The 17,870-nt window shown below is 42.8% G+C and overlaps 1 protein-coding gene across 1 annotated transcript in view; it reads left to right on the top strand.

Moving 5' to 3' along the window:
- Window positions 1-17,870, top strand: part of ENPP3 (ectonucleotide pyrophosphatase/phosphodiesterase 3) — a 128,110-nt gene that overhangs the window by 95,867 nt on the left and 14,373 nt on the right. Inside the window, exons 17-23 of the mRNA XM_083176707.1 lie at window positions 4,547-4,634; window positions 5,123-5,289; window positions 5,802-5,850; window positions 5,946-6,100; window positions 9,735-9,870; window positions 12,651-12,728; window positions 16,346-16,478. Of these exons, the coding sequence (XP_083032833.1) occupies window positions 4,547-4,634; window positions 5,123-5,289; window positions 5,802-5,850; window positions 5,946-6,100; window positions 9,735-9,870; window positions 12,651-12,728; window positions 16,346-16,478 (806 nt within the window). The remainder of the gene's footprint in view (window positions 1-4,546; window positions 4,635-5,122; window positions 5,290-5,801; window positions 5,851-5,945; window positions 6,101-9,734; window positions 9,871-12,650; window positions 12,729-16,345; window positions 16,479-17,870) is intronic.

Genomic DNA, 17,870 nt, shown 5'->3' with positions numbered 1-17,870 from the left:
GAGGACTTGAGACGTACAATAAGGGCTTGTAGTCAAAGATGGACACTGAGTGTTTCAGTATGGGAGAGCTGTGAGTGAAATGTAAAGAGGGCTTAGATGACAGGAGGGAAGAGGGCCCTGCTCTGATGAGCTTACAATCTAGTAGTCAACTTGGCCTATGGGGGTTATTTTGGTTCACTCCTTCTGGCGCATTCCTTCTTAGATGGACAAAACCATGTACACTGCAGGGGGGGGGGTGTAAAATGTGCAGAGAGAATTAGCTTTGGGTGAGTTGTTTTGTTTCTGTGCAGGGAAAATACTGACTGCTTTATTTTTACACTGCAATATAGATCTCACTTTGAAGAGGACAGGGTGCAGCAATGGGCTGTAAAAGCCCATTGAAAATGAATGGGGAAGCGGCATTCATACTGGTGCCGCAATGACAGGGGCACCAGTATGAACGCACGCCCCCAGATGTGATTGGGTCAGCGGATCCAGTGCTGGATCCGCTGTCCAATCACACACATGTAAGGCCCACCTGGTGACGAGGCAGCAGCGCAGGGAGTCCGGAGCCGCTGGGAGATAGCCAAGGACAGGTGAGTCTGCTGGCAGAGGAGGAGGAGGGGTGGGGGGGATGTCCCGGGAACGGCAAACAGGAGGGAGATGCGCCGCTGCGCGCCTCGAGCAGGACCCCACAGCGAGCACTTCCAACTAACAGCAGGAGCCCCGGCACCGTAACTCTGGAAGGGGGACGCAAAACTCAGCCTCCCAATCCAGGTCACAGGATCAATTCCTGCGGAGGATTGTCGTCGCCGCCCCCTGCTCCACAACACAGTCCTGCTCCCTGTCTCACCAGCAGTGCGGGACCAAGGGGAAGCAGTCCCCCGCCCCCTCCCGCACCTCCCCGACAGCAGCTGGACCTAGGTGCCGCAGCAGGAGAGGAGACCGTGCCCACCTGTGACCCGGCAGCAGCAGCCGACACCAGGGACTCCATGAGCCAGCAGCAGCACTAAGGAGCAGCAGCAGCATGGCTTTCGGTAAAATGCCCTAATTAGTTAGTGTCCCCAGTAGTAGCTGCCTACAGTCACTGGGGGAAGGTGGCCTAAGTGTGACAGGTGGGTGGAATGTATATATGAATGGGACCAGTGTATGTATGTATGTATGTATGAATGAGTGCATTAGTGCATGTATGTATGAGTCTCAGTGTATGTATGTATGAGTGCATCAGTGCATGTATGTATATATGTATGAGTGTCAGTGTATGTATGAATGAGAGCGTTAGTGCATGTATGTATGTATGTATGTATGTATGTATGTATGTATGAGTGTCAGTGTATGTATGAATGAGAGCGTTAGTGCATGTATGTATGTATGTATGTATGTATGAGTGTCAGTGTATGTATGTATGTATGTATGTATGTATGTATGTATGAGTGCGCAGCACTTGGTGGTAATGGCTGCCTGTGGTCCAGTGCGGGAAGGTCAGTGCCTCCCCAGGCACTGACCTCACCGCACGTCACTGCAGATTTCCCAATAGTCAGATGAGGCACGTGCCTATAGGCTGCACCTGCTGGGGGTGGCATGTCTGCTTCCTTTCCTGCATGATACTGGGAGAAGCGCAGCTAGAATGCATGGGATCCAAAGGCAGTGTGCGTTTCCATTACTCTAAAGGAGGGGAGGCTCATATTCGGTACATGTGAGTTATCCGGACGCCCGATTTGAAAATCGGGTCGGATCGGGCACATCGCATCGCATCGCATGCGACCATCGGATGCGATGCGATGCGATGCGATGACCCGATTTTTCCATAGGAATCAATGTTAAAATGGACTGAGTCCATTTTAACATGGAATTCAATGGGAAAAAGGGGTCCTTTTCATACCCCTACTATCCAAGTGGGCATGGAGTTGGATATAAACCTGTGGCGAGCGTAGCGAGCCACCGAGCCCGAAGCGTGGCGAGCGTAGCGAGCCCCGCGAGGGGACACGGAATACCGTCCCCTCGCGGGGCTCGCTTCGCTCGCCACGCTTCGGGCTCGGTGGCTCGCTACGCTCGCCACAGGTTTATATCCAACTCCATGCCCACTTGGATAGTAGGGGTATGAAAAGGACCCCTTTTTCCATAGGAATCATTTTAACATTGATTCCTATGGAAAAATCGGGTCATCGCATCCGATATCGCATGCGATGCGATGCGATGCGATGCGATATCGCATCGCATCTGATTGTATGCCTTAACTTAAGGCATACAATCAAAAAATCGGGCGTCCAGATAACTCACAAGTACCTCATATTCTATACTACAGGGAGGGGGAGGCACATCCTATTCTATTTGGAGGGGGGACAAAAAAAAATATTTATTGGGGGGGGGGGGGGGGGGGGCTAATAATGTTTTGCTTAGGGGTTTCCAGACTCCTATATCCACCTACTGTATGCTAGGGACAAAGCTGACAGATCTGAGAAATGAGGCACACTGTTTCTTTTAATGACAGATGACATGATCTGAATGACATGACCAATCTCTGCACACAATACATTTGTGGCACAATATTACAGTAGTCCAGTGTTTCTCAAACTTGGGGGGAGATTTATTAAGCTTAGGAAAGTGATAAAGTGTCAAAATGACAGAACAACATAAAAGTAATGCCAGCACCGGCGGCTGTGCGTGCACAAATTGAGCAATACTTGAACTGCTCTGTTGGGTACCATCTAGTACAGAGTATATAAACATGGCTGCATTGGAAAACTAAACTGAAATAAGTACCAGGGTGGCAGAAAACCGAGGGTGCTGTCGAAGATAGTATTAAGTAGAAGATGGTTTAAGTCAGAGAAGGAAAAGCACATGAAGGAAGAAGGCCCGGTTTGTGAGAGCTTACAATCTAAAGGGGAAGGGCATACAGACAGGGGTGACAGAGTAGAACAGAGGGTTAGGATGAGAGTTGGCTGGGTTTAGTGAAGAAGAATGTCTGTTTGAAGTTTTGTAGAGAGTCTGAGGGACAGAGATAGAGCATTGTAGATAAAGGCAGCAGCACATGTAAAGTCTTGGAGGTAGGAGTTGGAGGAAGTGATCAGTTTGCGGCAGAGGCGGCATGCATTAGAGGAGCAAAGAGAATGGGTGGGAGTGTAAAGGGATATAAGGTCAGCGATGTAAATGGTAGAGGAATGGTTGTGAGTGTAAAAAGCTTGAATTGGATTCAGAGGTGAGGAAAGCCAGTGAAGGACTTGTATGAGAGGGGAGCTTGATGTTGTGCATCTGGTGAGAAAGATGAGCCAGGCTGCAACATTGAGTATAAATTGGAGTGGAGAGAGGTATTTGTGAGGATTAGGATTGGCGGGATGTGGGATTTGGCCTCAAAATTGCCGGGAGTGCAATCCTGGGATTGGAATTTCCAATATCAACATGTCTGAATTAGACTGCGCATGCATGGTCAAATGCCGGGCTACGTCTGAGTAGATATGGTTATATGCGTAAATATAGGTGTTGTTTAGATCCCCTAGCTGGAGTTCGAATGCCTCTGCTTTGTAGTAGCTCATAAGACTGTTATGTACTGACTATATAACATACTATTGTCATGTCATATACCTGATGTGATCTCCTCCCGTGTCTTCTCCTCCTTTCTGTTTTTCGTACCCCCCCCCCCCCATTTATGTTTTGGGTGGGGTTTTTTTTGTATTATTATATGTTATTGACCATATAAAATTTCAATAAAAATTCAATGCTTAAAAAATAAATAAAACAATGCCCTGTGATTGGCACCCCTAGTAAGGAGATTACAATAGTATAGTCTGGAGATGACAAGTGATACTTAAAATATTTAAATCATGACATAGACACACTTTTTTACAAAATGTGCTGGGCTGCGTAATGTTAACCCAGACAAATGTCATTCTGGCACATTTTCTCTACTATTCATTAGTTTTAGTAGAAAACTTTTATACAAAAAGCACATCAATTTAAAAATAAATAAATCAATGACTGCCAGAGGAGATCATTAGCAGATTTACATAACTCCCCCTGCTCTAGTTTTAATTATGAAAAAAATTAACAAAAAAGAGAGAAAAGAAACTCGGGTGGGGTGCACTCTATATCCCCTAGATCCACCCTAGGATAATTAACCCTAGGTTAATTCCACCCGAGGTTCTTTTCTCTCATTTTTGTTAATTTGACCTGCTTTAACTCGGGAGTGCACCACTGAACATCACAGTCACAACCCAGGACTCATGAGGGTCAGAGGTGTTTGAGTGATGTAAAATAAAATAATTAACTTTATAAATTAAAATCAGTTATATCCCCTACCTTACCTCATTAATCTAATTAATTATCCCTACATATAGTACAGCTCCCCAAAACAACCTCTATTATATCTGACTAGTTTTAATTATGGACAAAAAGTTGAAACATTAAAACTTTTTACTAAATTACCAATTTATCAATATCAAATACATTCGTTTATGACTTACTTGTATATGAGGTTTTCAAATAATTTTTTTCATGAAACATAATTAACAAGCTCTGCTATGTTCCATATTGCAGGCTGTGTTCACAATTAATTGTTACTGTTTTCCAGGCAATCTTTATAGGACATGGCCCAGGATTTAAAAAGCAAACAGAAGTAGAATCTTTTGAGTGTATTGAAGTCTATAACTTAATGTGTGGTGAGTTGTCAATGTCATAATCTTTTCATGATCATTTCTATATACAGTAAGACACCAATGACATCCTTTTATATGAACTACCAGTGGTCGTTTTTTTCCTATGGGCTGCAGGGCTGCAGCCCCCCCCCCCCCCCCCCCCCAGGTAAATTCCGCCACTGTAGTGAAGCCAGACGCAGTGCACTGGCTTCACTGTGACTGGCAGTGACTTCCAATTGGAAGTCTGACCTGCCAGTCACAAAGGCAGTCCCATTGGGAGGTGTTCTCTCCCTCTCCCACCTTTGTGCGGGCTGCCTTGCAAAAACGGTGATTGCGCAGTACCTATATCGGTACTGCGCATGCGCTGGTCCTGGTGCCTATAACTTATATTGTACAGGCACCGGGACCAAGATTGCTTCTATGGGTTATTGCCCAAGCAGCGCTCCACTGCTATTTTTATTTGTATGACTAAGTTTTCCAATTATTGATATCAATGCATTATTTTTAAACAGATTTGCTAAAAATCCAACCTGCTCCAAACAATGGGACCCATGGCAGCCTGAACCATTTACTGGCAAATCCTGTCTATAATCCAACTCATGCTGCAGAGAAATCAAGGCCATCAACCTGGACATTTGTGCCGCCAGCCTCCAATTTGAATTGCTCCTGCAATTATACGGTAAACTGAACCCAAACCACTATTTATCTGCAATGATACAAGTTACACCTAGCTTTTAGAATGCAAGTTGCCTGGTCAGATTTACAGTAACTAATTTACTATATGTTTAAAAAGTAGAACCCTTAAAACCAAACTCAACTATAGCACCATTATCCAAACATCACCACACAGGGTGAAATTTACTAAGATGTGAAATACACTTCACAGGTCATGTTGCTATGGGCAACCAATCAGAAGCTAATTCTTATTTATTTACCACCCTCTAGAAGATAGTACACAGGATGTGATTGGTTGCCCATAGAAACATGACCTGTGTCATATCTTAGTAAATTTCACCCACAATGACCAGGCTCGTTGTAATTATACACTTTTTAATGTGATTAACGCTCTAAAGGCTCAGCAATTATTGTTATTATAATGAGTCTCTTAGCCTTATTATACTTATTAAGTTTGCCAGTCAATATTTCACATATTATCAATATGATATGAATATATACTTTGCTTGTTTTAAGGTTGATGAATCCACACTAAATGGAAGATTAATCCTTGATGATGCCAGCAGTAAGTAATATGAATCTATAGTTTTATGTGGCACCTCTAATTTGATTTATTTCACAATACTGACATAATTGTGTCTACCCTTTGTCTACCCAAAGTAAGTGAGGCAGAAAGGAAATATTTGCCATATGGCAGACCTCGGAATGTTATTGAAAATAGTACATATTGCCAATTTCACCACCAAGGCTACGTGAGTGGATACAGCTATGATATACTGATGCCACTGTGGAGTGCTTATACTATAGAAGCACAGGTGAGTTCTCATGTACTATATGGAAGAAGAGATATACAATGTGTCAAAATATCAAAGTAGTGTTTTGATTGCTTGTTTCAAGGTGATTAAGCTAAATCATTTTTTTTAGTCACCTGGCATCTATCCATATGGTGTCACTGGATAATAGGGTTCTTCATACTATGTGTAGGCAGTAGGATATGACTAAGCCACCTAACACATCCTACAGTAAAGGATGTCTCACCTCCCCAGCCACGTCAACTAATAGATAACTAATAAAAAGTGTTTAAAGAAGAGGTGAAGTATGTGTGGGGTTGTTACACTTGATGCCAGAGACCAACATTACTTACTAGATGCCACATGGAAAGATACAAACTAATTATTTCAATTGGGAGCCTACTTAGAACATAAAACAGCTTAAACAAATAAGCAGGCGATAGCTGTGGGTGAAACTGGCATAGACCAGAAAAGTAGTCAAATAGATAGAAAATATAGCACATCATATATTGCTTTCCAAAGGCAGACCCCAAAAGTCCAGGTTTTAGGAATATTGTGCACAGATGGTATTATCAAACTGACCTTTGTGCTACTTATGTAACCTGGAAGTTAATATGGATATCGTTAAAACCTGGACTTTTATTCTGCTTCTAAGACAATATTTGGGAACCACTGAGCTAATATGTAGTTGTCCTTGAACTTTTTACACACGAAAATGTTGATGTACACATTAAATCCTACATTATTGTGTATAAATGTATATTTTCCTCAGTGAAAATGAGGAAAATAACTGACATTACTTTTGCCAAAAAATGTAATTCACTTTCCCAGAACACTTTGCACATGCATCTGATTTGGGCTGTTTGAAGTAAGAATTCAATTTAAAATTAAATTGTGTTGAAATATAATATTTGTACAAAATTCTGCACTGCTCACATGCTGTGATTTATTAAGGGAAGAAATTTTATTTGCAAAGTGAGTGACAGGTAAACATCGTTTGGGGGCAGTAACAAGGCTGGTACAAAATGTGTTTTCTGGACCATTTGCACCTGGTGAGCTGGTCAGTCTGAAACAGTATAGGGTTGCAATCAATGTTCCCTCTAATTTTACGAAGGCTGTGTGCGGCAAAAGATTTTGGCTGTGCAACTTTGGAAGGAAACTAAAATGTTTGTGCGTCACTTATATATAAATGGAAAATGTTTGCATTTGTGTTAACTTTACTTCAAAATGATATTAAACATTTAAACATTCAAAACACAGCACACAATGTAGTTAATGGGTGAACATACATTAATTGAGTCCACAACTGCAAAAAGGGACCACTGCTGCTTTGTGCGCTCTGTTGTAATGTCTGTACGCACGCTCGTTGAGTTGTGTATGCGCGCACACGCGCGCACAGCTTAGAGGGAACACTGGTTGCAATATAAATGGTAGCTGCTCAATCAATTTAGTAATACTCTTCAGGTGCATGAGAGGGGTTATTATAAACAAGAAAAATAAATAAGATTTTACCCCAGAACACCAAAAGGTATCAGCAATAAGACTGGAACACTACATGGTAATAGAAAATTCATAGTCACATATGTTTGCAAATATATGGTTATACAGATGGGGCCGGGCTCATCTTTGCAGGGGATGGCGATGGCGACGCCATTCACCATTCCCTGCTCCCGCGCCATCTGTGTGTCGGAAGGGGACGCGCGCGCACGAGGTGCGCGCGCGTCCCCTTCCGACGGTGCTGCCGTCCCCTTCCGACGGTCGCCCGGTGCCCACACCGGGCGCCCGCACCCCCCCACAGCCTCCTCGGGTCCCCCCAGCCCCCCTCGAGCGGGAGGCGGACAGTATTGCGTCCGCCTCGCCCGCCGGCCGCCCGGATACTGAGACGCACGTGCGTGGGGGACGCACACGCGTCTCAGTCAGATGGCGCGCCGTGTTGCTGGCGGATCGCCAGCAGCATGCTGCTGGCGATTCGCCAGCAAGCATAAGGCCTGCCCTATCTGTATATGGCCCAGTGGCGTGCAGTGGGGTGAGGCAGGTGAGACACAACCTTTCCTGTCATACTAGTGTATATGCCAACATTTTGAATTGATAAAGTATGTCAAAAATACTAATAATTTATTTAAAAAATCTTATTTTTATTATTCTAATCATTTTTATAGTCAAAACTCTGGAGTAAAAAGTCTATGGCAGGTGTGGCAGTGCCTCTCCTGGCTACCTTTTCTGCACATCTCTTATCAAAACTGAGTGAATCTCCAGCAGTGTATATTGCTGCACATGTGTTTAATGCCTGCATGTACCCCATGGCTCATATATTGTGTGCATATCTGGCTCTGGTACTTCCCAGGGACTCTTGAGCCATTTACCTCACCGCACGTCCCTGGGTGGTCCCTAACCCTATATGATTATTGTAACAACACAGCGCTTTGTTCTGAGCGATCTGTGCTTAACTAGATTACTTAGCACACAGCACCTGTCACCCCGTGTACGGGGCTTAAATCTAAAGCATATCTAAAATGCAGCAAGCCAAAATCAGATAGTAAAAACGGGGGTGGTAAAGTATGCCCCTCCGACAGTGAAATGTATACGAAGTATTCAAGGGAATGATAGAGACATGATATTATGCAAAATCCATTACAGTATCAATAAACTGCAAAGATATGACTAAATCAATGACGAAAATTAGATGTTTGTCTAGATCCAATTACTAAAACTTGACTAAGAAGAAATGAAAAAATGTGACTAAAATGTGATGTTTCATTTCTTAAATTTTAGGAAAGTGACTAAGACAAAAACTAAATTGAAAATCCCTGACAAAATTAACACTGGTCCAAGTCGGCCATGATCCTGAGTCACACCATGGGGGTTACTCTGGTTGATTTGCTCGGATGCGTATTCGCATCCTTGCGAGCCAACCTAACCCCGCCTTGCGAATGGTGGTACGCTGGCCCACCATTCATAAGGTACATTACTTCACACTGGCTGCGAATGAATGTTTTACATAAACATCCATTCGCAGAGTGCAGGCGACCATCGAATGATGTTGAACATGCGCGCCTATGTAAGGGTGCTCTGAGACACTCTTACATATGCATGCACATTCAGAAGGAAATGGGAGGGCGGCTGACATCTATTGATGTCAGCTGCACGCTCCCGTCGTCCACCTCATGGCCTCACTAGCATGAAAAGCTGGGCGTTCACATACGCTAATGAGGCCGCCCCTCACATACTGTGCGTGCACCCAGAGATCTGAGTATTCGCAGTGGTGCACAAACCCTGCATATGCACATGCGAAGTGTATGGGGACTGGGGTGTGTGCTACTGGCCACAGTCAGAAATAGCAGTGTTCACAGATGTTTTCCAGAAGAACAGTCCAACCAGAATAAGTGAAAGGGGGCAGTATGGGTCATTATCCGAAGGAGAGAAGACCGCTGATATATTCCAGGTCAGCTACATTGAGCTTAAATACTGTGCACATTAAAGTACTGTGACAACGTTCTTACTCAGAATGCACATTGAGTCAATCCAATCAATCCCATTCATATCAAACATTATCAATAGGAATATTCCATTATGAAATAATAACAGGGAAAGTATCAACGCTGCGGAAATTGTGCTTAGAGGGTCAATAAAACTGGTGCTCTGTGACTGTTTTGTACAGGGAGAAGGATCTTCTATTCCTCCTACACTGCCAGACTGTCTGCGGCCTGACGGTAGAGTTCCAGAGGCAAACAGCCAGAAATGCTCAGACTACAAGCCAGAGATGAACATAACCCACAGCTTCCTCCATCCTCCCAGTAAGGACATTTCCTTAAATAGATATATTCAAAAGCTTTAATCATGTGGATGTGGCTGAGCAATAAGTATAAACTGATTACAAAACAACAATGTTGGTAGTTGTGGGCACCGATGTGTACTGGCAAAGGATTTACTATCGTTGATCCTTGTTAAAAAAGACAATTCTTTAGAATAACTGCCATTACAAGTGTACATAACATACATTTACTTCCAACATGGAAATTGATTTACATCAGTCTTTGAGAAAAGTAATTACATAGTTTTGACTGTATATTGCATTTTTATACTGTGCATACTACCTTTGTGCATGTGTCTTTCTATTAATTAAAGTACACAAAACATGTGTTATTGTACCATGATTAATAATTAGCTTCACCAAATGTGAAACCACTTGAGCAAATTGCCTCACAGATAATACTGTGTAATTAGATAATGTATTTTTATCACCTAGGAATGAATGACCAATGAACCAGATCCACATATAACATCACAATATTAATGTACTTAATCCAAAAGCTCTTATTGTCATTTGCGATTTTCTTTGAATAACGTCCTATGGTGTAAGTTTAAGGGGCCTACATACGTGGAGATGTGCTGAGCGTTCTGAGCGACGCTAGATTGCTCAGAACGCTCAGCAAGACACTCTGCACACAGCGATGTGTCAGCAATATGTGCTGAGTGATCTGGCAGTGCCAGTGTTCTCTGGTGAGAGCACAGGCCCTGACTCATTAATATCCAGCATGCTGGATTTAAATCACCAGGCGATAGCGATGCGCGACCCTATTGCTATGGACACTACACATAGAGCGATGTAGGAGCATTTTCTAGGCGACTTTGCCAAACTAAGCAATGTCCCTTAGAAAATGCCTTAATATCGGCTTGTGTGTAGGCCCTATAACATTACAATAGGGAAGCAACAACTTCTGTATAGTAAATCTAGCAAGAGCATCTATGCATCCACTGATCTTTACAATGGGAGCAGATGGAAAAATACCTTTGTTAATTATATCAAGAGATAACGAATCATAATTTTTAAATACCGAGGGCCTGATTCAGACCTGCTTGCTGGACTGTGAGTGTTCGGAGCCCAGCAAGTAGATAATGCCGCACCATGTCACACTGCACAATTGATACCTGGTTCATGTGCACAGTTGCAAATGGGTTTGTAGCTGTGCACACAGGGGTAAATCCATTTCGGAATCACCGTTGAATGGATTTCCCACTGTTCGCAAAGCCAGTGCTGCGAAGGCTGACATCATCCACAGCCCTTCCTCCCAACAGCCAGGGAAACCCTGTGTTTTTTTGGGGCACTCCCAGAAAACAGTGGGTTACCGCCCCCAAATAGTCGCAGGGTGTCAATCACCTTGCATACAGACAGCGAAGGCCAGCCTTTGCTAGTTCCGTTCATACAGACTGCTTGCACATGTGTGCCGTGTGCATAGCAATCGTCCAATAATTGCCAGGGCTGGGAATTCAAGCCCTGCATTAGGGTCTGATCGGGCCCAAGGTGCCTACAGATTATGCAATATCATCAACAAACAATATCGTTAACAACTGTCCCCTTCAACTGCCTGTACTCCTGGGCAATCAATATAGTGTAAAGACACTGAACGATATCGATAACTATATTCTTAATCAGCCACACCCAGGAGCATGCTGTCACTGACTGGATATTCAGATGCGGTCGTTAACAACCTGCACGATAATATCACATAATGTGTACGCACCTTCAGAAACCACTTTACAATGTTCATAATATTTCATTTCTCTGTTCATTGATCCATCATAGGCCAAATGGAAATAATGTTGTCAATATATGAAATAGTCAAAGCTGGGAGTCCCCAAAACTAACGTTTATCAAAAACCAAGCCAGGAGAAACCACTGCCCAGTGACATACCTCCCAACATGACCCTCTCCAGGAGGGACACAATGCTCTGTCCCTGGACTTCCCTCTTAATTTATGATTACCATCACCTGTGGTGAAACACCTTTCTTATTATATAACCTGTTCAACACAGGTGACAGCAATCATAAAGTGAGAGGAAAGTCCAGGAGTAGAGTAGTTTGTTCCTCCTGGCATGGGTCATGTTGGGAGGTATGCAGTGACAGTTGGTAGCTTTTGCAAGGAAAGAGCTTAGTTGTTTTGCACATCCACCACCTCATAGGCATCAGCCCTGTCCTGACCAACATGGGGCTGGTCATCACTATGGCAGAGGGACGCCACATTCCTGACATCCTTGGTATAGCTGAGGACTTCTAGGCCTGCGGCCGATTTAGACTTTTCTACATGTATCTATTTTCCACACTTTAACCAGTTTCATGACTGTCACTGAGAACTATGGGGGAGTTGGCCAGTTGGTTCCCTTATTGCTACAGAAAGTACCCCTTAGGATATAATGGTGAAGCATTGATTTTCCAGTGATAGACTATTGTTGGTATCCACTGCTCTGTAAACGAGATGGAGTAACTGACTATCCTGACAGTGTTTTATTCATTTCTCAAATTTCTTGCGAGTCAGGAAGAATTTTTCAGAGAAATTCTATCTATCTATCTATCTATCTATCTATCTATCTATCTATCTGTCTGTCTGTCTGTCTGTCTGTCTGTCTGTCTGTCTGTCTGTCTGTCTGTCTGTCTATCTATCTATCTATCTATCTATCTATCGATCTATAGCAATATCCCCTAATCCTAACATTTTTGAGGAAACAGTAACTGGCTAATATACATGTTTGTTTTTGCAAATGACTAATGTTATTACAATGTATACTTTTATTACAGACTTTAACAGCAGTGAACTTGAACAGTATGATTCTCTAATAACAAGTAACATAGTTCCCATGTACAAAGAATTCCTTAGTAAGTATATCTTTTTTAAACTATGTTCCTTTGAAACGTAGATACAGCCTGGACATCAGTTTAGGAAATAATGCATTTAGGGCATTCGTATTTTGCACCATCGCTAAAGCTATGTAACTGAATGAAAATGCTTGTCAGTAAATGATAGAAAGTACAAATGTAATTGCTACATACCATTGAATGTATAACTTCAACAATATACGCGGGCCCCTTCATCAATCAGTCAATTGTCTATTATTAGCCTGCATAACATTTGTTATTGGAATAGAACATATTATTTTAAGTCAGTTATCTTAAAAGTTTTTTTTTAATTTTTAAAGTAAATGTAATGGGGGCGCTTGCAAACGCCAGGAATCCGGCACTACATGTCACCTCTCGCTTACTTTGTTTACCTGGCCCAGGTGCCCGTTCCACCAGAGGGACACTCTGGTACATGTACAATAATGAAGAAAGAGAACGTCACTCCAGGCTCTTAGAATAGCAGTAATTTTACTGTGCTGCCAACAGCGTTTCAGGCCGGGGGCCCGTCTTCAGGACAATAACCATTGTTGTCCTGAAGACGGGCCCCCGGCCCGAAACAATGAGCTATAAGCATATAATGGTTATGGATCTACCGTCCCCATGGACTTGTTTGTTCAGTCCTTAATCACAGTTCAACCCTGTGTAGTTTTCAATGCACTCAGGAGAACAGAGCTGCCGGATCAAGTGTGGGATCTGAGTGCATTAAAAACTACACAGGGTTGAACTGTGATTAAGGACTGAACAAACAAGTCCATGGGGACGGTAGATCCATAACCATTATATGCTTATAGCTCATTGTTTCGGGCCGGGGGCCCGTCTTCAGGACAACAATGGTTATTGTCCTGAAGACGGGCCCCCGGCCCGAAACAATGTGCTATAAGCATATAATGGTTATGGATCTACCGTCCCCACGTACTGGTTTGTTCAGTCCTTAATCACAGTTCAACCCTGTGTAGTTTTCAATGCACTCAGATCTCACACTTGATCTGGCAGCTCTGTTCTCCTGTGTCCAAAACAGGTGTAGCAGATCTATAGGTATAGTAAGAACAGGCGCTCCATAGTGCGGGTAAAAGTTGATAAACAAATTTATTGATGCACAACAAACACGGAATAGGGATAGGGTCACGTACCAGGAATAGCGGTATAGAGTACTGCAGACAGATCAGCATGAAGTGGTGCCCAGCACCTTGTAATCTTTAGAGCCGGTTATCACGCAAGCTCCTTTGTTCTATTGACATCGCTAGGCCACGCCCCAACGCGTTTCGTCATCAACTTCGTCAGCCTTCTGACGAAGTCGATGATGAAACGCGTTGGCGCGTGGCCTAGCAACATCAATAGAACAAAGGAGCTTGCGTGCTAACCGGGGATATACTGATATCGCGTGCTAACTGATAAGCGGGATATAAATAGAACAGAAAAGCTAAGAGAAACTTACAGTATCTAATTCATTATCTGGGACAGCAGAATTGCTAGGAAAGAACAGAACAACAACACACCTACAATGTTCTGAGCAGGAGGTTACAATGACTTCCCAATAATTTATGATTGTAGCCACCCTTGATAAAAACATAGTTTTCATAGTTCAACAGAAGTGACTGCAATCATAAATTCTGTGGGAACTGCAGGAGCAGAGAATTGTGTACCTGGTGGAAGGGGTTATTATTAGGCCGATAACCATTGAAGTGGACTGCCTAATAATGCATAGTCAGCAGCACCGGAGTTACAGTCCTGGGGAAAACAGAAACAGCCTTTGTATACTTGCAACTTGCATATGTGATTGACTGGTTCAGGCAAGTATCAACAAACCCTTCAGAGCCCAAGCAGTAGCTGTATAGTGTAGCTGGTATGTAAGCGAAGTAAGTCATGTGAATAGGAAGAAGTGCCCTGCCCATGGAACTTATAGTCTAAATATTCACTTGAGTGAACATTAAGGGTCTGATTCAAACCTGGGAGTAAACCAACACCAAAAGGAGTAACTTTGCACCATCATTCCCTGTGTAGTAGAGGCAGATTTTAAATGTGCAGAGAGATGTCCTAGCTGAACCCCAATTGTGAGCTACTTGAAAAGCAGCCAGAAATTTCCCTGCATTCAAATAAAAGAGCGTGTATTCATCTCTGGGGGGACGGTATGGATGGGGATCCCCACTGCTGCAAAATCCTTAAAAAGTACTTTATTAAAATTATAATAAAATAATGTAGTTTATTTATCAAAGCTCAGAGAGAATGGGGCATCGTTTTAGCACAAATATTAAATACATTATGACATGTATGTTTAGATGTTCTTAGTGAACCACCCTGCACTTCATGGTCAGCAGGCTGCAGTTACCTCTGGGGTTTTGTATACTAATGGTGAATTTAAGCATCAGACTCTAGAACGGTAATATTACTTGTTAAAAATTACAAAAAAGTAAATACTGTACTAGAAAATGGAACCATTTACGCTTCAGTAAGTACCATATATACTCGAGTATAAGCCTACTTTTACCGGCTTATACTCGAGTGAGGGTCCCGCTTGAGTCAAAAAGTTTTCCCAGTTTTTTGTTGTAAAATTAGATGCCTCAGCTTATATTCGGGTCGACTTTTACTCAAGTATAAACGGTACCATTTCATACTTTATTTTAAGAAACTGAAGCTTGGAACTGTAATTCAGCTGTGACAGTCAAACCCAAATTAACCTGTTGCACAATTCATGTTTGTACCACAAAGAGGTTTGACCCCTTTGAACTGATCACACTCAGTTGGATTTTGAACCTGTAGTCCTGCATCTGTAATGGAATGCATAGTTACAAAAAATATGCACAGAATATTAAACATAAGTAAATGCTGGCAACTATTCCTTAGAACTGATAGGATCATGCTTGAATGGCTCTTTGATAATAATACCAAAGCAGAGAGATAAGCTTAATATGTTAGCTGATACAGTTGGAAATATTGATTTCTATAGACCTAAGGAAATAAGTCAAGGTTGTAAGATTAATTGTAAGCAGTATAATCATTGTGGGAACAAAAACTCACTGGAATGGTTTCCTGCTTGTTAATACTTCCTGGTCTATGACTAAGTTTTGGCCTGTGCTCTTACCCAGCCATGGTCTGGTTCGCATTAATAGTGACGACAACCATACCTCCCAACTTTCATTCAGGAGCAGGAGGGACACACATGCGTGGTGAAGCGCGGCGAAAGTTTTCAGGGCATGACCTAGCAAAAGAGGTGCGGCCTATACTTGTGGCTCTCCCGTGAGGCCACTCCCCTGTTTTCACCGCTGTGGGGCATGAATAGATGCTATGCACACAACGTCTATTCACGGCAACAGTGGGGACTCCCAACTGACCCCCCTGCCGCGGGACACTGCTGGCCCAGGGCCGGATGTGGGAACGTCCTCAAAAAACGGGACAGTCCCGCGGTAACCGGGACAGTTGGGAGGTATGACCATAACTTATTGAGTGTTCATTAAATTCAAGACACTGTTTATCTACATACTCTACATGGCTGCTGTATTTTTCAGATTCAGATAAACATATCATTAAAACATGACTATTAAAGTAAATATGTGAGCTTCTATTGATGATGTTTCCTCGTGCTTTTTCTTTTTGCGCAGGAATCTGGAACTACTTGCACAATGTCTTGCTTCATCAGTATGCTTCAGAAAGAAATGGACTAAATGTGATTACTGGGCCAATTTTTGACTACAACTATGATGGACATGTGGATGCACTTGACCAAATCCAACTGTAAGTTTGCTAATTGATAGTTAAAAATGGGGCTTGCGCAGGCCAACATTAAATAGCTGAATTTAGAAATTTGCTGGGCAGTATAAATGGGTAACCAGAGACGCACTGCCTCCTTCCCGCCCAACGCATCTAATCAGGGACGCACTGCCTCCTTCCCGCCCAACGCATCTAACCAGGGACACACTGCCTCCTTCCCGCCCAACGCATCTAACCAGGGACACACTGCCTCCTCCCAGCCCAATGCATCTAACCAGGCACGCACTGCCTCATCCCCACCCAACGATGATGCGCTGCCACTCAACCTGCCCCCTTCCTGGCATCAGAGACTTTTTGTGAGTCGCTGTGGGGGCTAATCATCGCAAATGCTGAGTCGCTACCTGTACGGACCCATGTCCAAATCCCGAGTGAGACCCTGCATTAGTAATGAATGCACCTGTGCACCAGCTAGGGGGTATGGAAAATGTGAACTGTTGGTAGCACTCAAGGGCTGAAGTTGGTTACCCCTGGTGTTTTGTATAACTACTATCAATAGAAAACAAAAGGAGAGCTACAGTATGTGTACATTGCAGTTCTGCCCAGTACCCTTTAAAAATGTATACAGTAATATCCTATCTCTGCTAATGTCAACAAGAAATACTGTGGGAAAGTGCCACCTTTCAAAGTGTATTATATTATTCCTCTTGAAATAGGTAATAGGGAGTTCATTACTACATTTCCACAAGTATCCATTAGTAGTAAGTGCAAGTAACAAGCAATATCATTTGTAAGATCACTCATATCTATGTGTAGTGTCCCTGATCAGATAGATTAATTAAATTGATATCAATGCATTAAGGGGCTAATTCAGCACGGATCAATAATCAGATAATTTGTAGTGGAATGTGAGGAGAAACCCGCCGCTCAGACTCAAAAAGAAGGAAACACCTTGCTAAATTACAAGAGAATGGCAATCAATTTGCAATTCTCGGTCCATAGAAGGTTCTTTACAAATGTGAGATCTGTGCAAATGTAAGTTAAGCCCTGTACACACGCTTAGATTTGATGTTAGATTTGATTTTCTATTAGATCTGGCATTAGATCATCCCATTCGATTTGGCATTAGATCTGTACTTTTGCATTCGATTAGATTTCGATTTCACAGTGTAGGCACAATGTACTCATTTGATTTACTGGATCGAATTCAAGATTTCCTTGGCTGCACAGTAGATTTTTCTATTCGATTTTGAGAAAATGGGAAAATTCGAATTGAATGCAGATCGAAAGTGTCCTAAAAACCATTCGATGTGGATTCGATTTTGCTTCTATAAGCAAAATCGAATCGAAAACAGGGAATAATCTAAGCGTGTGGGCTTAAGTCTGAGGTTTCAGCTAATCTGCCATTAAGACAGGCTG

Source organism: Crinia signifera, chromosome 3, assembly GCF_055691185.1.
Source record: "Crinia signifera chromosome 3, ASM5569118v1, whole genome shotgun sequence".
NCBI classification, from domain to species: domain Eukaryota; kingdom Metazoa; phylum Chordata; class Amphibia; order Anura; family Myobatrachidae; genus Crinia; species Crinia signifera.
The sequence above is the reverse complement of the archived record's forward strand: the minus strand, read 5'-3'. Positions and strand labels throughout refer to the sequence as shown.